The sequence below is a fragment of the Artibeus jamaicensis genome, unplaced genomic scaffold (assembly GCF_021234435.1).
Source record: "Artibeus jamaicensis isolate MK-2021 breed Jamaican fruit bat unplaced genomic scaffold, CSHL_Jam_final contig_484, whole genome shotgun sequence".
NCBI lineage: Eukaryota > Metazoa > Chordata > Mammalia > Chiroptera > Phyllostomidae > Artibeus > Artibeus jamaicensis.
In genome coordinates, this window is record NW_026521859.1 from 11,667,726 (window position 1) to 11,690,628 (window position 22,903).

At 45.1% G+C, this 22,903-nt stretch overlaps 2 protein-coding genes across 6 annotated transcripts in view; both read right to left on the reverse strand.

Annotated features, from left to right (window-relative positions):
- Nucleotides 1-1,246: 1,246 nt before the first annotated feature.
- RPL7L1 (ribosomal protein L7 like 1) lies at nt 1,247-7,222 on the reverse strand. The gene is made up of 7 exons (XM_037154682.2): nt 6,904-7,222; nt 6,247-6,355; nt 5,417-5,580; nt 4,302-4,439; nt 3,289-3,398; nt 2,643-2,857; nt 1,247-2,226 (listed from the first exon to the last, which is right to left on the reverse strand). The coding sequence occupies exons 1-6, from the start codon at nt 6,915-6,917 to the stop codon at nt 2,649-2,651; spliced, it is 744 nt and encodes a 247-aa protein (XP_037010577.2). The 5' UTR covers nt 6,918-7,222; the 3' UTR covers nt 1,247-2,226; nt 2,643-2,648.
- Nucleotides 7,223-14,264: 7,042 nt separating this feature from the next.
- Nucleotides 14,265-22,903, reverse strand: part of BICRAL (BICRA like chromatin remodeling complex associated protein) — a 104,317-nt gene continuing 95,678 nt past the window's right edge. For all 5 annotated transcript variants that reach the window (XM_037154658.2, XM_037154664.2, XM_037154654.2 and 2 more), the window contains 2 exons: nt 21,462-21,564; nt 14,265-18,477 (listed from right to left, as the gene is read on the reverse strand). In XM_037154658.2, coding sequence (XP_037010553.2) covers nt 17,690-18,477; nt 21,462-21,564 — 891 coding nt within the window. In that variant the 3' untranslated portion in view covers nt 14,265-17,689. The remainder of the gene's footprint in view (nt 18,478-21,461; nt 21,565-22,903) is intronic.

The window sequence follows — 22,903 nt, forward strand, 5'->3', positions numbered from 1 at the left end:
TCATCTTATTCTGGTAGTTGTGGAAGTGAATTTGTGATTCAAGTGGCATTTTGGTTTTAGACAGCCATTCTCCAGAATGGCTTAAAAAATACACCCAACAAATGAAATCCCAAAACATTACAGAATAGCCGATCAGCAAAAACTCTAGAACCCTTGGCTCTGAGACCAGGTGGGTAAGATAGTGGGCCTTGTGGCTCCCTGCAGACTCTTCCTTCACTTTTCCCAGAAATATAGTCCCATTTGCTCAGGGAATGGTACACCATGTTACACCACAGAGAAATGCAAACTTTTTATAACCTCTTACATATATTTCTAAGTTAAAACTATTATTATTCTTAATCCTTTTAACAACCATGTGAAGATGGGCCAAACTATACTATCCCCACTGTACTGGCTAGTAGAAACATTATTCCCACATTTAGTATAAAATCTGGGATATAAACTCCGCTTCCACACGACTGCTCTCTGCCCATGACCTTTTGCTACATCACTTTCATCTGACTGCACAACGCTTTACAGTTAAGAGTAACATCCACTTGAGGCAGATTAACTCCTGAGCCAACCAACCCAATTAATTACCTAACAACCTGGCACATTTTAAAGCATTGTTGTACTGCTCAGTCTCACAGATGTTTGAGGACCCCGTGGACCAAAACTGCTCCAAAGCTGATCTTTTTTTTTCTTTAATATTAAATTTTATTTAGTTACTTTTCAAGTACTTTTTTTTTTTTTTAATCTATTTCTCCCATCCCACCGCACCCCCCTGCCTGGTCTCCCCCCTCCCTCCCATTTCCACCCCCCCCAAGTCCTCATCTCTGTGTCTTTCATACTTGTTCCTCCAAAGCTGATCTTAATGGACCAGACAACACAATGGCTACACCAGTTCTAGGGTCTTTAACCTGGCCTGGCACACCTTCACCAACTGCTTACTTGGCAGGTTGGAGGCTGACAGGGCAGAGGAAAGACTCAGGGGTGGGCAGTGATAGCACAGACCCCATTCCCCAGAAGCCCTAGTGTTCTAGTGCTGGTCTACACCATGACCAGAACGAGTTCTGGAGGGGCTTGGAGTCCAGGGTATGCACGGAAAGGGGGTAAACAAGCTTGACCAGGGCTTAAAAGACCAGTCTGACTTCATTCATGCCAAACCAGGAAAATTGTTCATTCTTTCATGATGTGTTTTTTAGGCTATTTTATTGAATTGCCTCCTGACATAAAATGCCAAAATAAACTGTGTAAAATGCAAACATGATTGTCAAAAATATATATTTATTCCCAAACTTTCCCTTACTTTTATTTTTCCATTACTGTTTATTCCTATACCCTCTTCCACCCCCAACCCCACCCCTATGATTTAGGTTTTTAAGGGCTAATCAGGGAAACGAGACACCACCACCCTAAAGCACAGCAGAAATGAAAGGCGGGCAACTCCCAGAGTTAAAGATGGTACAGGGGCTTACACTCTAACACTGTGTTAACAGGAAACACCCATTAGCTTGAAGGGCAGCAGCTCTGGTCTTCCACAGGACGTGGAACCAGATGAGCAAGGCCAGGGCCTGGGTGACCAATCCTGACGGTGCAGGACTCTGATATAAGGTGGATCCGTGGGTCTTTGAGAAGTTTATGAATACCCTAAACTTCCAAGCAAAAACTGGAGTGTATGCACGTTTTCCTGGGTAAATGGTTGTTCTTATGGATCAAAGAAGTCTAAAATCCCGAGCTATGGTAAGGAAGCCACCAGGTACATTCACAGGAGCCAAGCTTGAGCGCTCGCAAAACTGTAACAGAAAAGTTGGAACACAGACTCCCGACAGACACAACTGAGCACTGTTTTGTGCTCTTCTAAATGTATTTCAAGTTCTTTGCAAAACAAAGCCTTAGGAAGCCCCAGGTTCAAGTATGGCTCTGGGCTTGGCATTCATGCTTGGGTATCTATTCATCAACATAAAGCCCCTGGAGAGAAAACAGGACAAAGCAGGACCCCTCTTGCATGGCATGAATCCTTTGCTGACATCAAGGTGGTGGCAGTGGCGAACATGCAAAACACTCTGGACTTTTCCTTTGGATCGGGGCTGTGATAAGAAGTGTCTGCTAGGAACACCACCATCTTTTCCCTGACTCCTCCCCTCCAGTTTCTGAAGTTACTGCAGAAAATAATCTTCTTTGAAGATACTGGTAATTCCAAAAACCAAAAACACACGCTTCCAAGGCATTGTGCTTTCAGATATTCTGGGAGGAAGAAAAACATAATTTTGTTAATACAAATTAACTGTGACTTGGCACCTAATAGTAGTAATCACAATAAAGGCCAATTTCAGAGAGTTACGTTTCCTTCCACAAATAAATATTGTTTAGACTTCAAATCCTTTAAAAAGTTCATTGTAATATTACCTGCTCCCCAATACAGACATCTTTTTTGTTACTCAGTATTTTGTATCCTGTAATTCTTGGGATACACACAACCATGTCTTAACCAGGCATTCACCCTTTAAGCATGTCTCCCTCCATGAGACTTGTAAATACCCTCCTCCTCTCTCCCCCTAGTGCCGCAGTTCCTCTCAAACACTTGTAAGTCCAAAAATAACTTTTAAGTGAAAAGATGGCCCATAAAGTCAGCTCGAGGGTAGTCTGCAGCCCCGCCTCACCTGGGTTTAGTTCAGCTGTCGGATTAGCTGATTGATGCGTTCGCCTCGATAGCCAGGTAAGCCCATTTCCTTGAGGAAGCCTACTCTATTCTTGGTGGCATGACGAGCCACTGAGAGCTGGAAAGGGCATAAGAACCCTGAGATTGCCTGGAAGTTCTTCCCCGGGAAGGCAATTTCGTGAATGAGGTCTTCCAAGCAAATGACACCAAACTTCCCTAAGAAACAGAAGGGTGGTTTCCTTTATTCAACATTTCCCCAAGACATACTGGGAGGCTCTCCTATGTCAGAGCTGGGCACTCTGGCAGATTCTTGGGACCTCAAGAATATAACCTGGTGCTAGCTGGTATGGCTCAGTGGATCGACTGCCAGCCTGTGAACCAAAAGGCTGCCCGTTCAATTCCCAGTCAGGACACATGCCTGGGTTGTGGGCTAGGTCCCCAGTTTGAGGTTGTGTGTGTGAGAGGCAACTGATGCATCTCTCATACATTGATGTTTCTCTCCCTCTTCCTCTCTCCCTCGCCCACCCTCTAAAAAGAAATAAAATCTTGAAAAAAAAGGAAGGAAGAAATATAACCTGGACCCCACACCAGCACCATCAAAGATCCTTGCTTTTTGCCAAAACTGACCCCTAAGATGCAACACTTACCCAGGTGCTCCTCAATCACTGTGTTGTCTGTTAAAGGGATGACTTTATTCCTGACCTTGGCTTGTCCACGTTTCAAGATGAGTTCCCGGACAGACTTCAGATTTGGAAATCTATTCAAGGCAGAAAAAAGCACAGCCTTAGCTATCCCCTGGCCCACTGCATTACACTGGTCACTCAGTCCTGCAGCCTGGCTGAGGAAAGATCTTCCCAACTAGCCATTCCCTTCACGTGAAGTGTCCTGCAATCACACTGCAGCTGGGATGCTAGAGAACAGTTAAGAAGAAGGTAAAAAACCAGAGTGGCCCTGACTGTGTAATTTGAAATTAGAATTTATAAACATAAATGTTACCAGGCAAAAATTTTATTTCCCTAGCAAAAATAAGTCCTGGTTTGTATTATACAGTCTAGGACAGGGGTATCAAACTCATTTTCACTGGGGGGCCACATCAGCCTAGAGGTTGCCTTCGAAGGGCCAAAAGTAATTTTAGGACCATATATATGCAACTACCCTTAACGGTTTAGTGAGAGCTCGGCGCTGCTGCTGCAGGTAGAAACAAGGTGCCGGGCCGGATAAGACAAGGTAGAGGGCCAGATTCGGCCCTTGGGCCTTGTGTTTGCAACTAGCGGTCTAGGACTTTGGCCTTAGGCGATCCTCTACTCAAGATGGTACAGAAATTTAAAACGAAATCCAAGCCTTTATTAGGTTTTAATATTTGAAGGAGTACTACCCTTTCACAAGCGCTGCTCCCAGTTCTCCCTCTTACTCAGCCCGGCCTACACAGGAACGAGCCCTGCCAATCCTGTGTGTAGCGCATTACCAACAGCACTGGCATCTCCGGCCCCACATTTCATGGTTCTCATGGCTGGCCATACCATTTCTGGTGACTGTGCTCACACCAAAATGTTCTTTCAATCCAACGAGAGCCTGGGAGACCAGTGCCCTGTGCATTTTAACATTCTCCACGCGCCCAAGTACAATCTAATGGAACCCAGTCACAAAGAGCTTCACTCACCCCCAGGTCACATAAGGTTCCACTATGCGCAGCATTTTTATGCTTTGGGGGGTCACTCTGAAAAAGACACCACTGAAAATCTTCTTCAGGCGAAGCCTTGCAATGGTCCTCTGCACCGTTAAACTCACTCCATTAACCCTGAAATGAACAGCAGAGGAAGTCAGGCTCTGTTCTGTTAACGCCAGCCCGGTAAGCACCTACGGAACCCGGGCCACGACCAGACATCCAGAGAGACAGACACACTGTGCCTTATAGAGTTCAGCCGAACAGCAGGCAGCTACATAAGCAGATCATTTCCACACAACGTGCAGCAATGTCTGAGGTGCTACTGTGGGAATGCAGAAGTCATCCCTGAACCTTGGTGCGTCCCACTGGGGGACGCAGGACTGCGGATGCCAAGCTAAGGAAGCTGGATTTGCTTCTGTGGGCAGTGAAAGCTCTGGAAAATTTTAAGTAAAGAAGGCAAGATCAGATTTCTTTTTGGGCACAGAGGACAGATCTGAGAGTGTGACACCAGAGACAATGCGATGGTCTGGGGAAGACTCTGGACAGTGGGAGAAGGGAGGGCTCAGAGGTAAGGGGTTAGCACTCCAGGTTTCTGGTCTGGGTGACTGGGCAGGGAAGCAGGAAGAGGCACAGAAGTATGTGCAGGTGGGAGCGGGCAAGGAAAATGCCACTGAGTGTGTAAAAAGTCCTCACTTCACCCTCCTTGGCACGGCATATGCTCTACTCACTGCACTTCAGTTCGGCTGCTAGAGCCTTGATTCCCCCACGTCAGGGCCTTTTGCATCCATGCTGAAGAGCCTTTCCCAGACCCTGGTGAACTCCTTACCTGTTTGCAGGCCTCAGCTGAAAGGTCCTGCTTGAGAAGAGTGTCCTCAACAAGTAAGTACACATACAGCCCCTCTCCCCACTCTAGCACTTGACTCCCATAGTACTTAGTGTATTTTCATGTCTATTTGCCTCAGATCAGTCTCCTTACCCTCTGAGACAAAACCTATGCTGTGCTCAGCCCTGAACTCCTAGCACAACCTGCCTTGGTGGCTTAAGGTCTATTATCTTGACCTCTTGGAAAGGGTCAAAAGCTTAACCAACCGCCTGCCCCAGTCACCTACCTTTGGATGCGCACAACAAAGGCCAAGGAGTGTTTATCTGGCACTTCCAAACCATGAGGTTTCACTTCCAGGCGTCGGAGGCGTACTTTGTCACGCTGCTGCCGCCAGGCATCGTGGAGGAACCATTCCAGTCGCTTAAACTGGATATCTTTTCCTTTCCTCTGCTACAGAGAAGGCAGACCATCACCAACACTGTGTCTCTGATCGTCTCCACTTCCACAACAGTAATTCCTCAGTCTAGTTACAGAGCTCATTTCCCCCATGTTCCGCAAAGGGCAGGCCAAAAACTCCTTCATTCTTACACAGAGGAAAAGTGAGACACCCAAGTGAGGGTGTAGTTGAGAAAACGTGGCAACTATTGGGAAAAGTCTCTGATAAACAAACATATTCGTTCACAGGCTGGTAGGCAGAGTTTACGAACAAAAGTTTATGGAACCCCACCTTGAAGCACCATGAAGTACAAAAGAAGGAGTTTGTTTTGTTCCTTGACTCCAAAATATATATTTATCCAAAAACATTTGGCAAATAGCAAATCTGGCACATTTCTAAAAACCTGTTTTCTTCCAGGTACACACATCTGATCTCTCACATCACCTGGTATGAAGCAAAATGGCACAGGCTCCACTCCCCTTAACAAACTACTCTAGTACTTTGTCCAAAGAAAATGTTTGGTAAATATTTGCTAAATGAAGGCATGAACCATGTACCTGTACATGGAACCATGTACCAAACCGATGCGGGTGGGTGGGTGAGAAGGGCTAGTAAATATAGCTAGACAAAAATCACCAAATATAATTTCTAATTCCATCCTCCTGGTCCCCCACCATTACCTCCTTCTTTTCCAAAAGTGCCTGCTTTGCCTGGGTGGCTTTGAGGGCCTGATAAGCCTTCCTCTTTTTCAGGAGATTTTCTGGAACCAAAGGGATCTTTTTTCTTTGCCTGACACAGAAAATTGAGAATGTGACAATATTTAGGAAACGAATCTTCAGTGAATTTCCAAACCATTTTTTAGGCTTCAGGAAATATTACTCTCTTGAACCCTATAGCCACTGTTTGTCATAATGTCAATGCAGTTTTTACTGACACAACCTTTTACAAACATTGACACCCATAGTAACAACGACACCCTAGTGAACACTGTGGGAATTGGGGATGGGGGTTAGGGAAGGGGGGGTGTAGACCCAACTGCAGCGGGAATACCTACGTCAGGCTGGGTGAACACAACTCCAGCACTCTCCCTGGAAGTCAAACTTCAACCCACTACGTAACCCGAATTTGACGACAGCGCCCTCCGTCCATCCCGCGCCCCCCAACCCTACAGGTCCTTACCCTTCACCCCCCCCCACGCTCTGTAATCTGGAGCCCTTTCTATTCTCTTCCTTCAACCCACAAATATCCTTGTTTTTCGACACCGAGAAATTAAATATCGTGGATGGCACTGGATGCTCAAAGACCCACGCTGGCGTTACAAAGCCCCAGATACTCACTCTTCCTCCGCCATCTTCGCAATGCCGCGCCTACTGCGCAAGCGCAGTTCGACCACGTGGGGACGAGAGGAACCACTCTATGTTTACTTGACCATAGAGGCGTCTCTTCTACCTCGCGACCCGGATACAAGAGCCCCGTTGGCAACAGCGAACGGCTGAGGTCTTAAGTCCGATTCCTGTTGGGAGTTGCGAAACCTTTCTTCACACTGCTTCCAAGTGTTCTAGAGCCCCCCAAATCTTCAACATCCGGCTCTTTTAAGTTATATTCTCACGCTGGCGGCTGGACTGTAAACAGTGAAAAGCTTCCCACAATGCACGACATCCGGTGGAGGGTGGGCTCTACTCTCCGCCTTCCGCTGAGCCGCGCGACTGCGGAAGGGAAGACCGGCAGCCTACGAGTGACTACGTCTTCTCGCTCGCTGCAGCTGGCGGGAGACGGGGTTGCGGCTTTGGCTGTCAAGTGTGGGTGGAGGTGTTGTGGACGACTTAGGGTGGTAAAATGCAGGTTTGATTCTGCCTGTCCAGCTCCATCAGTGAGCCCTTCATCTGTATCTTAGTTTCCTCTATCCTTAAAATGCGCGTAGTAATGGATTTTACCTAAAATCATCACGAGGGTTATATGAGCTACTTCACATAAAGCGCTTAGCGCAAAGTCTGACGGTAAGCAGTCAACAGTTAGATATCACTGCCGGCCGAAAACTAGAAATTCTTCCTTGTCATCTTAGAACATTCCCACTTACCACCGGGAATAGGATTCCTTCTTTCTCGGTTTTCATAAAACAACAAAAAATAACTCAAATTCTGTCTTCTGAAAACCTCCAGAGCATCGCGTGTCGAGCATCAATGTGCGTAAGAGCCACTGAGGCGCTTGTAAAATGCAGGTTTTTATTCAGGAGGGGGTGGGCGGTTCGAGAAGATGGCGTTTTTAACATGATTCGAAGTGATGGGGGCTTCAGGTCTATAGACCAAATTTTGACTAGCAAGTTTCGGGTAGTCCCTTTCTCTGGATTCCCTCAGCACATTATTACATTTTTTCTATTCCTGCCCCCCCCCCCACACTTACCCAAGTACTAGAAAGGCAGAGACCATACCTACCTTGTTCATCCCTGATCCTAAGGGTCTAAGCACAGGTGTCTTAACCTTGGCACGATCGGCATTTTGGGCCAGATAATTCTTTGTCGTGGGGCTGTCCTGTGCACTGTTGGATGTTCAGCAGCATCCCAAACCTCCACCCACTATAAGCCAGTAGCACCCCCAAGCCAGCTCTGACAAAAATGTGTTTAGGCATTGCCAAGTCTCTGCAACAGTGTATTTATTCTAAGGGTCTAAAGTAATGGTATTATATGACAGTCTACAGATATTACCACAATTTATCCTGTACTGTTTGGCTTATTCCCCCCCCCCCCCCCCCCCCCCCAATTAGATTGGATGCTCCGAAGGCAGGGAACTTGTCTTCTAGTTCTCTGAATCTTCTACAGCACCTGTCAGAACAACGGGCCCAGGCAGGGGTATCATACCGGTATGTGTTATGTAACTAGTGCAGCCAGAAGGATAGTGCCCTGCTCTGATCTCAGTACCTGCTGAATAAATGTCAAGGACGATACAGTCTTCCAGGTCACAGACTGATGTGAGGCTTACTCTCACTCCAACCTCACCACGTGTCTCTGTAAAGAGCCAGAACCAGGAGGGTCACTGAAGTGTAAGACATCCCTTAGACAGTGAACAAGGAAGATAAGTCAGTATTTTGTAATTTCCCCTGTCTACAGATAATGTAGGTTCTGTGATGTTGACATACTCGGAAGAGGAGGCATTTCAGGGATTTCAACAATACCCCTGGCTGAAAAGACTGGGATTCAGGAAAGGTTTCCCATGCCAGCAGATGGTGCCAGGAGCATAGTACTTTGTGCCAAAGCCGTTGTTCTACCAGACTGGTCAGAGAAAAGGAGAGGAGTCCTTTCTTTCTTTCTTTTTTCTTTTTGTCTTTTTAAAATTTTATTTATCTTTAGAAGGGAAGGGAAGGAGAGAAATATCAATGTATGGTTGCTTCTGGTGCATCCCCTGCTGGGAACTGGCCCCTGCTGGGAACTGGCCTGCAACCCAGGCATGTGCCCTGATGGGGAATCGAACCATGATCTTTTGGTTCACAGGCCCGTGCTCAATCGACTGACATACACCAGCCAGGGCATGTTTTTTTTTTTTTTTAACAAGGTTCTATTTATCTTTAGAAGGGAAGGGAAGGAGAGAGGGAGAGAAACATCAATGTGTGGTTACTGGAAACTGGCCTGCAACCCAGGCATGTGCCCTGACTGGGAATTGAACTGCAGTTGTTTGGTTCGAAGGCCCACGCTCAATCCACTGAGCTACACCAGCCAGGGCGGGGTGGAGCCCTTTCAACCAAAAATTGTTCACTAACTGAACATGTTTACTCGGCTTTTGCCATATGCTCAACCAGTAGGTGAAGTATGGGTTTTTGTTTTTATCTTTTTCAAAGTGAGGTTCTGAATGAGAGTGGCATGGGCATTTGCAGCCTCAAGAATCTTACTCTTTTTATCTTGTCCTCGGGCCTCTGTTCTCTTGGCCGCTTCAGTTGTCCATCATTAGGGAATGATGAAGTTGTGGAAGGCCGTGCAACTATCTGCAGTGAGGTAGGTCTTCAAGTCCCAAAATCTCAGCGGTAGATGTTTTTCATTCTGTGGCCTGTTGACATCCATTCCCATTTCCTAACACTTTCTTGTGCACTGGTCTGTCCTTCGTCACGTACAGGCTTGTGGGAGTGGGGTACCAAATCCATATGCTTGCCCTCCATACATAAGTTGAAAGTATCTCTGGGAGATCTGTTCCAGTCTTCCCACCTGCCCAGTCGGAGGGCCACGAGACCCTGAACTTTCCTCCTTTGGTATTGAGTCTGGAGAAATGATGGAAGAAATGTAGGTTTGGGACAAGATTTTGAAGGACTTCCATCTATGAGGAAGACCTCCCGGAGTTTTCTTGTTCCTCTTCTCAAGCCTGGTATTTTTTCAAACTTCCCTTCAATCCTTATCCATCCTCTAAAAGTCCTTTACGCTAGTTAAGCAGATCGGTTCCTGTTGCTTGCAACCAAAGGATCCTGATTATAATATTCCCAACATTTGGAAAATATCTGTATTATATTGTGTTTGAAAAAGCAAGATACAAAGTAGGTCTAAGAGAGTGGTGCTAGTAGTTCTAGTTTTTGGCTGTAGATGTAGTTGTATGTGACATTTTTGGAAGGATACATAAGAAAGTACAGACGGGTGTTATTTTTGGGAAACGGGAGTGGGGCCTAGAATGGGAGCAAGATTTATTTACACTTTGTAGTGTGCCCTTTGTTTGTCACATAGTTTTTTAGTTTAACAAAAGCTTTCTGGGTTATTGTGATTTGTCTGTTTCAGAAACTACTCAACTGTATGTTTTTTAAAATCTATTTTATGGATTGTGCTATTACAGTTGTCCCAATTTTTTCCTCTTTGTACCCCTATACCTGCTACCCCCCCACTCCCTCCTGTGATCCTCCCCCTGAGTTCATGTCCATGGGTCATGCATATACGTTCTTCAGCTTCTCCATTTCCCATACTGTACAGAATAGACGGGGACATTTCCTATATCCCCCAGTCTATTCTGAACCTACCAATATGTACTTAATTCCTGCAGCTTTTCCTCCATTCTCCCCCTTCCCCCTCCCAGCTGATAACCCTCCAAATGGTCTCCATACCGATGATTCAGTTCCTGTTCTGCTTGTTTGCTTAGTTTGTTTTTTAGATTCAGTTGTTGATAGTTGTGCATTTATTGCTATTTTAGTGTTCATAGTTCTGATCTTTTTCTGAAGTAAGTCCCTTTAACATTTCATATAATAAGGGCTTGGTGATGATGAACTCCCTTAGCTTTACCTTGCCTGGGAAGCACTTTATCACCCTTCCATTCTGAATGATAGCTTTGCTGGATAGAGCAATCAGAGTGGTAGGTCCTTGCTTTTCATCACTTTGAATACTTCTTGCCAGTCCCTTCTTGCCTTTAAATTATCTTTAACTCTCTGCTTTCTTCTTGCTGCTTTTAAGATTCTCTCTTTATCTTTACCTTTGGCATTTTAATTGTGATGTGTCTTGATGTGGTCCTCCTTGGGTCCCACTTGTTTGGGCTTCCTGGCCTTGTATGTCTATTTCCTTCACCAAATCAGGGAAGTTTTCTTTTTCATTATTTTTTCAAATACGTTTTCAATTTCTTGCTCTTCCTCTTCTCCTTCTGGCACCCCTGTGATTCAGATGTTGGCATGTTTGGAAATGTCTCAGTCTCTTTATACTATCCTTATTTTTTAAAATTCTTTTTTCTTCTTGCTGTTCTGGTTTAATGTTTTTTCTTCCTTGTGTTCCAAACTGTTGATTTAAATCTCAGCTTCATCTCCTTCACTGTTGGTTCCCTGTGGATTTTCCTTTATTTCACTTAATGCAAACTTCATATCTGCTTGGGTCTTTTTTTTTTTTTTTAAGATTTAAAAAAATTTTAATTTATTTTTAGAGAGGGGAAGGGAGGGAGAAAGAGAGAAAAACATCAATGTGTAGTTGCCTCTCACAGGCCCCCTACTGGGAACCTGGCCCAAAACCCAGGCATGTGCCCTGACTGGAAATCGAACTGCCGACCATTTGGTCCACAGGCTGGTGGCTCAGTCCATTGAGCCACACCAGCCAGGGTTGACTATATATTTTATAAGACTCCTTTCAGGGCCAGCATTTTGCGGTTGTCTGAGTCGACCCCAGGACCCCTGTGCCAACACATCCCACAATACGTCATGTCCATATTCTCTGCACTTTTGGGGTCACTGGGAATTCTACTCTTTTTCACTTGAGCTAAGTGAGCAGTGCCTTCTCAGTAAGGGCCAAAACACCACACCCAGGACACCTGAAATGGGCTCTGTCTGTAGTTTCCTGTCCTTCTTGGGTAATGAAACATAGTTTCCACACCTCTTTCTTGGCTAATGACCCTTCTTGCTGACTACTTTGGTTTCAAGCTTTCCTTGTTGCTTCCTCATAGACCGCCATGGCCTACCAGGCAGCATGTGGGAAAGACACTGTAGCAGGTCCTGGAATAACATTGTTTCATCATAACATTGAGAAGATGCTGTAGGAACTTAACTCTTGTTTGTATCAATTAGATTATGGTAGAATTGGTTTTGTTACATGTCGGTTCACTGTGCTTTCAAGAACCTCTCACTGACATTAAGTGAGGACTTACCATAGGGTGAGAACAGCCAGATTAGCCTGGAGTTGGAGAAGACGACATGAACAACAGCTTTTGATCTTGAAAAACAAGCATAAGGGAGCAAAAGTGGGAAGGAGAAAGAGAACAGGTGAAGGGCAGCAGCCTTTTGAGGGTCAAGGGTAGATACAGGAAAGCTAGGGTAGGAAGGAGACTGCAGTATGTAAAACCAAACCCAAACCTCTTCTGAATTGTTTCAGGGATAATGGAACATTAGCTTTTTCTACCTCCCATACTTCTTCAGTAACACCTCATTTCACACCCTACTAAGCGGAGGGTCAGGATAAGTCTTCTGAGTTCACCAGGGAGGAAGCTGAGGCTGAGTGACCTGCCCGAAAATGTCTGATTGTGTGTTAGGTGAAGTGCTGGTACCCGTTTCCAGATTCTGCCAAAGGCACTTTCTATCTACAGCCTTGCACTGCTTTCCTTGACCTTCAGAGAAACAATTTTTTCCCATAAGGATCTTCTTGCCTTTGCAAATGTTGTCAAAAGACAGGCTACAGTGTGTGTCTACGAGGGAGACAGATTAGGGTTTCCCATATAGGCCTTTCACCTGTAGCGATGTAGACAGGCTGTTCATATAACAGAATCCACTTTATGCTACCAGTGTGCCTCTACCATTGTGTGTATACTGAACCAGGTTTCTCCACACATCTAACACTATACTTACTGAATTCACTTACCTTAATTCCTACAGAAAGTTTTTCTCCCCCCTCAAACATAACCCAGGAAACTGCACTAAGAACCAGGGCGCAGAAATACGGCTTGTAGCCCTTACTAAGTGGCACTCCTAAAGAAGTGTGGCCCTGGTTTCTTTTCTGTGGAACTCCAGTCAGTTCCCAAGTGTAATGTAGTTATTTGCTTGTTTTCTCTCAAGATTGTGAGCTCCTTGAAAAGAGAAATCCTTCCTCCCTGGTTGATGTGGCTCAGTGAGTTGAGCGACCCTTTGTTTTGCCAGCCTGCGAACCAAAGGGTTGCTGGTTTGATTCCCAGTCAGGGTACATGCCTGGGTTGTGGCCAGGTGGCCATGCAAGAGGCAACCACACACTGATGTTTCTCTCCCTTTCTTCCTCCCTTCCCCTCTGTCAAAAAGTAAATAAATAAAATCTTTAAAAAAAAACCCATCCTGAATCACACACCTATCCCCCGTGTCTGTAGACTGCCCGGAGGTTTGGTGGTTAGCGCCGCCCGGCTGGGTCCCCTGAGGCCCTCACTCTGTCCAGGAGATGGGAGAGCACACACAGTGGGGGGAGCAGAGCCAGAGCCTGGACCCAGGCTCAGTCCCTTGAGGTAGCACAGCTGGTCCTACTTGAGTGATGCCGTTTTGGAGATCCCCAGATGGTGGTGTTTGTTTCTCTCCCCTTCTCTTTACCCCCAAGGATCTACTGGCTAATTTCTCCACATCATGGAGGACTAGGGCCCCTCTCCAGAAATAAGGCCGCGCGCACACACACGGGGCTTTAACCATCTTCAGAGAAAGTGCCTGGTACCTCCTCTGGGCCTGCTGCTGGGGAACAGATTCTAACTAAGCAGCCAGGTGGCTCTTCCTTCTAACTCCTCATTCACAGGGCCCCCATTGCAAAGGGCTCAAAGAGGGACAAGAATGTCATGATGGACACACATTTATCCTTAACAAAAGAAGCCTGACACCAGGGCGACACTGCAAAAGACATTATGGGGTCCATCCACTGATGTACCGATTCCAGCAATAGTTATTCTAATTTCTGTTAGTTACATGAGGACAATTTCCTATTTATATTATATATTGATTATTGCTGAATCTTGTGTTCATGACTGCTACTGCTTTCAGGGCAGGGGGGAGCAATGAAGCCATAAAGTAAGGGTATTAGCATGAATTCTAGGCCCCGAGAAATACATTTCATCATCTGGTAGTGTCCTTAACAATCTGGGTAGAGTCATACACGTGAGGACAAGAACTCAGAAGGGCCTCGTGGTGCTCATTTTACAGATACAGTTACAGACATATTTCTCCATCCAATTTGGTCAAAGGTGTGACTCCAAAGAGAAACATGTTAATTCTGGAACAAGTCTTACATAAAACAGTTTTATTTACCTCTTAGCCTTCCTTTTTCTTTTTTCCCTTAGCCTTCTTGTCCTGGCAGAAACAACATAATATAAGACTACATGGAAGAAAACTTCCTAGCGATTGAAGCTCACTGATGTAACTTTCAAGTGACCTCCTTTGACCTTCCTTAGTTATGGAAGGGCCCCTGTGACAGGAGTGGGACAGAGGTCAGAGGTGGGCATGATTAGACTTTCTCACTGACCAGCTTCGTTTAATTTGCAACTGTTTGGAAAGGCCGATCAATTAAAATCCTGCCCCCTCACTGGTTAGGCTACTTTTTGGCAATGGTCAACATATTTTACACTCACACTGAACACTTACCCTTTTCTTCTGGGAGAAGCAGCCATTCCTACTTGCAAAATCAAGACAATCACAGTTGCACATTTTCCCAAATCTTTGGCTGTATTGCAATGGTTGGTTCATTTTGTAATCTCCAACTGAACATTTCCTAACCATGGGTTAACAATATAGTTACTGACTGGTTTCTTTAACAGTATTTATCCAACATAACAAAATAAACTGCAATTTGTTATACTTTTTTTTTTACAAAACATTTTATAAATATTTTTACAAAATGTATACAAAGCAATTTCAAGTGAGACATACTATACAAATGAAGGTATTTAAGCAAATAAAGCCCACACCACACTGACAGTGAGTGACGCGTCCTCTTTTAAGTCAAGTCAGTCTGTAAGGCCTCCCTAATCTAACAAAGTCTACTAAATTCTTCAGAGCTAAAATAGTTCTTTTTTCGTAATTGCCAGTTTAAAATTTGCTTTACCTTTAGGCAGTACTTAAGGACACAGAAAATCAAATGCTTAATAACAAGTCCACACTTTTCCACAACAACAGAAAAAAAATGATTTTTGTTACCGAGTACAAGTAGTTCTAAAACTTAACTTTGACTATGAACCTGAACAACTGAATGCTGGCCACCCGAGGCTGAGCTCTCTTACCCTTAGCTGGAGGGGGCTCGACGTGCAGGTTATGGCCTCTGTGCACATAACCTAATCACAGGAGTAAAATGCATTTCATAATCTTCATTTGCCGTTATCTAGAATCTTTCCTCCATAAAAAGTAAACTTACATATAAGGACACAGAAATTTACAAATTTCATTTTGGTAAATTTTAGGCTCTCCATTTGCTAGACAAGTGTTAGGGCTCACCGACCCCTTCAGATGGCATACAGAAAAGCTGGGACCGGGGACAGTGGGGCAGGTGAGGCAGGAGGTGTGACAAATGTACACAGAACTTATCTTGTCTCGTAAGAATTCCACTGATTCGCAGTAATTAATGTAACTCATTAGCAGCCTTCACGAAGGCTTCCAGGTATAAAGTTGCACAATGAGAAGAATTTGATCAGGAGGGACTATCTTTAAGTCTTGCTAGGAATTAGGGGGGGGTATGAGCCCTAAGGGAAGAACAGCCTATGAAATCAGGGGTTCAGGACAGGGTGTTACCCGAGCGCTGCCCGAACTGAATGTTCCAACTGGCAACACCAACTTATCTTTCTAACACATTACAATAAAGGAAAAAGGGGAAATCTGCAACTTGGGCATTGGCACAAATAAGGAAAAAATGGTGACCCTAAGATGGCCCAGATTTTCCAATTTCTATTGGCTGGGGGGTGGAAGTGGGGAGAAGGTCCTCCGCTTTCAAGAAGACTGGCTGTGTCACAGGGTGCCTTCATATGGAGGGACAGAGGGGCAGGGAGAGTACAGGTCTTCTGTTGCTGTGTTTTCTAGTAATCAGAGGCCTTCCTTTCCATCACAGGGCAATCTGGAAAATAAATGTCCAACATGATGACAATGGGAGTCATCCACATTCGGGGACAGCCAGAAGCAAATCCTGGCAATATGTCAGAGTGGAGACCAGTGGGCGCACCTCTGAAGCTGGAGAGACCGAATGGGGGAGAGAGTGCACACACAGAAGAGGGAGCATGCGCACACACTGTAACCACAGTGACCTCCGATCTGAGCAGCTCGGCCCGTTCACACAGACCTGTGTGACAGTGCAGGTCAGGCACCACTACGCGGCATTCCCACTGGCCGTACATAACTGATGGCTACAGTGACACTGAGAAGGAAAGTAAGTAACAACAGAAATGGGGTGGCCTGGGGCAGGTACTGAAGAAAGGAAAATGGGGAAAGCTCCCTGAAAAGAAATATAAATAAATAAAGCAACAAGTCATGTTCACTAATATGAACATAGGCCAAACACAAGCCATGACGGGCGTGTCCTTTGGCTCTCAAGTGGGAATCCCACGTCTCAGATCTCGCCTTTCTGTGGTGGGCTGGCTGGGTACCTTTGGTTTGTTTGTGTTTTGGTAATGATTGCTCCTAGAGGTGACTACTGTTCTCAGACAACAAGAAGCAGAAACAAGGCCAAAGTCCCCTTAAGGATTCAACTGAAAAATCACAACATCCTTTTCAAATGAAAGTGCTTTGACACTTGGCTATTGGAGGTGGGAGAGGGTGCAAAGACAGGTTAAATGAAACGAAACCCAGCAACAAACAGAAACGTACATCGTATGTTGACTATATCCAATCATAAAAGGTAAATTGCTTGTTTTTCTCAATAGTTAACATATATATGCTTTTACATATATACATATTATATTCCTCATGGCTCTATCCCGGCCTCCCCTGTACACTGTGCCATTAACTGGTTTCCATTCTCCTTTATTTAGCTTGGTGAAATGATCTCAAGTCATGTCATTCAGAACAGAGCATCTCCCACATGAAATCCAACATGGATCTGCTGAAAAAGCGCGAGGTTTTGCTCCAGGGGCATCGGGAAAGCACTTGGACAGTGAACAAGGAAGCCCTGCAAATGCCCTGCTCGGGTGCTGCCCCTGCGCTGAGCGGTCCCCGGCGTGGCCACCTGCATCCTGCTGCCCAGAGGTGGCTGAAGGGGAGGGACCTTGTAGTCTCCCCTCCAACAACAAAAAACCCAAAAGTCAAAATTTTAGGATAAAGCGGGGAATTCTTTAAAAAGTAGCTTCTATCAGTCCTATTTGATTTTCTTTAATAAGCCTATTCTTTTCAAATGACTTATGATTGTCAGAACTTTACCCAGGGCCAAGTATACTGTGATCTCATTGAGTTACAGTATTTAAAAAAATAATAATAAAACAGGTAAACAAACAAAAAAAGACTAAAAGCGCTTTCAGAACACTTGAAATGTGCAGGGCCTGTCAGACTGCTTTCTAATAAGGATTCATTTTATGAAAGGATCTCCCTGTAACCACGATGAGTATTGCTCTTAAACAAAGAACAGAGTTGAGATTAGAAAGGATAACCTGTGATGAAAGATCAAGCAGTTCTGGAGACAGGAGACCGGTTCCACTTGCTTTTGCCAGGAAAGACTGTAAGGTGTCCGGGGCGGGGGGGGGGGGGGGTATGGGTGGGGCAGGGGAAGGACTGCTGCTATTAACACTCTAGAATACTATTTACAGCTGCTTCTAAAATGGAGTCAGTTTCAACAACACTTTCACTGTGGTCCGGGATGAACTTTTCCAGGCAGTTTTCCTGCGAAGCCATTGGAGAAAAGTTGGGGAAATCTAACTCAACAGAGCCGCTAATGGCAGGGTCACTCTGGGTCTGCCGCCCAGCCTTTTTGAGTTCCAAGATGTTTTTAAATGTTGTTTCCAAACTCTTAGTGAGCTGGAGATCTGGCTGTGGCTCGCCTGACCCTTTCATGATGTCTGTGTGTAAAACTTCATTCTTTGGAGAATTCCTCAGAGTTTTGTCCTGGAAGGAATTGTTACACGTCATCTCCAAGTGAGAATCTGCTAGTGTACTCGAGAGTTTGTTCTCAGTACCGTGATCTGGTCTCAGAGAGGTTCTCCGGGGCCCTTCAGGGATGGGAGTGCACTCGCTGCCCTTCACCGCATCTCTCCGGCTGCTTTTCTCTTCAGACGCACTCCGGTACTGAACTAAGCCCGCCCTGTCAAATTTCAGTGCTCTGCCGAGGCATTCGGTTTTTTTAGAAATGTTTCCTTCCGCGGAGACCACGATGTGATTAGGCACTGGATGAAATTGGTCATGATTCACTGGTTCTGCCACGCCTGGTTTGGCTCGGTCTCTGCTTTGGGCCTTGGCCGTCAGATGGAGAGAGCTGGTTGTTTTACTGCCTTGCTGGTCACTCCTGCCAAACTGTGTCTCCTGAGCAGCTTTGTCAGGTTTGAAGGAACAACAGAAATCAGCTTGAAAACCCTCTGGACATGGGAATAAAAAGAACATTAATGAATGAAGGGGCCAGTAAGGGCAATACAACAGACCCTCAGTGCGTCACGTGCAAAGCCATCCTGCTCCAGCCCTGCCCGCCCCACTGAGATAATCTTTCAAGTCCAAGAAGGTGCAGGGGCACAGTAATCAAGGGGGCACCCCGTAAAAGTAACGGGGCTGTAGGGCCACAGCCTCCAGATGAGCAGCTCAGACCTCTTGGAAAAGGCAGGTGCTGGATGATAACAGGAAAAACCAGACTGGTGAAAAGCTCCATTTTGATTTAATCTCTAACTGTTATTTTTAAAGTTTTTTTTTTAAGTAAAATTTTATTTATTTATCTTTAGAGAGGAAGGGAAGGAGAAAGGGAGAGAGATATCAATGTATGGTTGCTTCTGGTGCATCCCCTGCTGGGAACTGGCCTGCAACCCAGGCATGTGCCCTGACTGGGAATCGAACTGCGGTTGTTTGGTCTGCAGGCCCGTGCTCAATCCACTGCGCTACACCAGCCAGGGCTAAAGTTTTTAAAATTACCAACTGCTTTGAAACAGTCTGAAAACAGAAATTAGATGCTAGTATCAGCCTAGTTTATTTCCTTGGGGCAATGAGCTCTAGAAGGCTTTGGCAGGGCGTGGCATGCCTCTGGGTGATGGTGCACTAGTCACTCTGGACACTTGTGAGGGGACCTGGCATAATTAGCTGCATTTTGCCAGGAGCACAAAAAAAAGGTTGATACTGATCCAAAATGACATCTGCTTGAAAGGACAGTGGGGTCTGAGTGCACACCAAACTGAGCCAGGCTCAAAGAGCCACAGGCAATGGCAAGAGAAATGTTAGTGAGGATTTAGGGGGTTGAAGGTTACGGAGGATGGAAGCCGGACTGTCCTATTGCTCAAAGGCAGGGAAAGGATTAACTCTGAAGTTATGAAAGTGAAACTGGGCTGGGGTGACATCTATAAACCCACAACCATGAACTTGCTTGCCAAGTCCCAAAATAAAAGTCTAGCAGGTACAGCCTTGAAACCTCAAAAGCTGATTTCACCCAACAAACAATTGGCTGTGCTGGCACAACATAGAGGGGAGAAGCCCCAGATCGCACTCACGCCTGAGGGGCTGTGACTCAAGAGTAGGGGCTTCTCCGCAAACCCAGTTCACCAACACACAGCAGAGCTCAGGCTCTGAGGAAGAAGGTCAGAAACCTATCCTACGCTGTGCCCTTCCTTTTTGGAAAGATGTGAGGATTCTCCTAGGCACACAGCAACTCTGTTGGACTCTCCTTCTTGAGTGCAAGGGCTGTATATTCTCTTTGGAAATTTCTTGAGCCACACCAATCATAAGGCAGAACCTCAGTCTTTGTCTTTAAGTGTCAGAAAGACGTTAGTAGAATGGGAATAGAGCCGCAGAAAAACACAGCAGTCCTCAAACACCGTTTCATTCAACACTGTTTTCTATATCACTGATGAAAGTAAAAAACCCGGTTCCCTGTCGGCTACTGTCCATGTGGACTCCGCATGTTCTCCCTGTGTGTGGTCGGGTTTTCTCTGGGGACACCAGCTCCCGCCCCCACCCCAAAGACGTGCATGCGATATGAACTGGGTGTCTACAGTGACCCTGAGTGCGCGTGTGTGTGTGATGTGTCCTACCATGGACGAGTGTCCTGTCCAGGGTTAAAAAGGGATTACCTTGTTTTTATTAATCTTTCTTTCTTTTTTTTTTTAAGATTTTATTTATTTACCTTTAGAGGGGAAGGGAAGGAGAGAGGGAGAGTAATATCAGTGTATGGCTGCCTCTCGTGAGTCCCCTGCTGGGAACTGGCCTGCAACCCAGGCATGTGCCCTGACTGGGAATCGAACCTCGATCGTGTGGTTGGCAGGCTTGCGCTCAATCCACTGAGCTACGCCAGTCAGGGCATTATTAATCTTTCTTAAATGCATGCATAGCTCACATTTATTTCAGTGTTTAATATTAGAAGTGTTTTTGGATCTCTATTTAGAAGTTGATGTTTCTGTAACCAGAAATATGTCATAGAAACATAATTCTTTTTTTATATCAATTAGCCTATGGTGAAATTGGTTTCCTTAGACTAGTTTTGCATAAAAACCACAATTTCTAAGAAACTACAGATATTAAGTGAGAACTTACTGTAATAGTCCAATATAGGGGAATGAATTAGTTAAGTATCAAATTAATGTACTAAAATTCATTAAATATTATTTTGAAGACTTTAGCAACATGACAAAAACTTCAGATGGTTAAATGGAATAAAATTAGAGTAAAATTAGCAAATGAAATATGACTATAAAACATATAAATGATACATGAATATGGGAACCAATATTCATGTTGGAGAAAGATTTGGAGAATAAATACATTTCTTTTATAAGATGGTGAAAGAATGGGTAAAATCTATGTTGCATTAATTGTTATGTTATTTGACTTAAACAATTTTAGAGGCTAGAAAAAAGTACAGAGATTTCATTTTTACAAGGCAGAATGCAAGTCGAATCTAACAGGTGCACACTTAGGAGGAGGAGCTGACGGGTGAGAGAAAAGTGCTTAAGTTACAATTACATCACAATTTCACAGCTTGTGAGCAGGGACCATGTTTTACTGAATTTTCCCTCTAACAATGCCATCTATATAGTAAGATAACTCAATAATTTGCTGAGGTTTAATTGCTTCTAGGAGGGCTTTGGACTTAATTTAGTTCTTAAAAACTAGAAAACGACTGAGCAGTTTAACTTTACAACGGGGAAAGATAATTACTAAACTGAATGTAAAATTCTAGTTTGGATTCTATAGAATATAGACCTTTTTGGAGTATTCATATCCTGCTCTCAACTCTGAGTTTTTTCTCCCCAGAATTCATGTTCTGCCTTCAGGTTTCATACCAAAGGTGGTGCAGAGGGACTCCCCAAAGGCCCCTAGCCCCCGAGCCACAGAAGCACTCCTCTACCTTCCCCCCAACGCGTCTTACCAGGGTCCACAAGTGCCAGGCGCTTGTCTCGGGACAGAGACGCTCTTTCCTCCTGGTTGAACATTCTATCTATCATCACCATCTCAGCAGAGGGATTGATCCGCTGAAAATAAGAGAGTCGAGTCATATCAGGTGCCTTTTAACAAGTGCAAACATCTCCCTGTACCTTTGGAACAACAGAAGTGATCAGAAATGAGAATTCAGATAGTCCGCCAAGATGGAGGCGTAGGTGGAAGCACTGCACCTTCTCACACAACTAAGTTTAAAAACAACAAAGTTTTAGCAACAAAAACACAGCCAAACCACAGAAAATTGAAGTACATGGAAGTCTGACAACAATGAACCCTTCAGCTAAACCGGTAAGAGGGGCAGAGCCAGCAGCAGAGTGGGGTCGGAAAGGAAAGATCCACCAGACTGACCTGGGCGCGTGACCCAGGTGTGCCAGCAGCCGTGGCCGGATCCCAGGTGTGGAGAAGCGAGCAGACCCATTGATGGCGCAAGGCATTGGACTCACTGAGGGCTGATCTCGGTCACACATTCCCACGCAGATAAACCGGTGAAGGAGCAGGCAGTGAGAGGGACCCCGCAGGCCCCAGCGGGAGGAAGCAGCACAGGGGACCGCCACTGTCCCTCTCTGACTCCACCCCCACATACAGCGTCACAACCCAGTGACCTGGGTGGCCCTACCCTGGTGAACACCTAAGGCTCCGCTCCTCATACATAACAGGTGTGAACAGAACAAAACATGGCTCAAGAACAACTCAGAGCCCCAGAGCTGATAAATCTAAGTGATGAAGAAATAGCCAAACTTTCAGATGCACAGTTCAAAACACTGGTGATCAGGATGCTCACAGAACTGGTTGATTTTAGTCACAAATTAGAGGAACATATGAAAGCTAAACTAATTGAAATGAAGGGAAATGCACAGAAAACCAACAGTGATGGAAAGGAAACTGGGACTCAAATCAAAGGAGTGGACCAGAAGGAGGAAAAAAATGATCAACCAGAAAAGGATGAAGAAACAAGAATTCATAAAAATAAGGAGAGGCTAATGAACTTCCAGGACACCTTTAAACGCTCCAACATCCGAATTATAGGGGTACCAGAAGGGGAATAGGAACAGCCACCAGTGGAAAACTTATTTGAACAAATAATAAAGGAGAACTTCCCCAATCTGGCAATGGAAATAGATTTCCAGGAAATCCAGGAAGCTCAGAGAGTCCCAAAGAAGTTGGACCCAAGAAGGAACATACCAAGGCACATCATAATTACATTAGCCAAGATTAAAATGAAGGAGAGAATCCTAGAAGCATCAAGAAATAAGGGGACAGTCACCTACAAAGGAGTTCCCATCAAACTGTCAGCTGATTTCTCAAAAGAGACCTTACGGGCAAGAAGGAGCTGGAAAGAAGTATTCCAACTCATGAAATCCAAAGACCTAC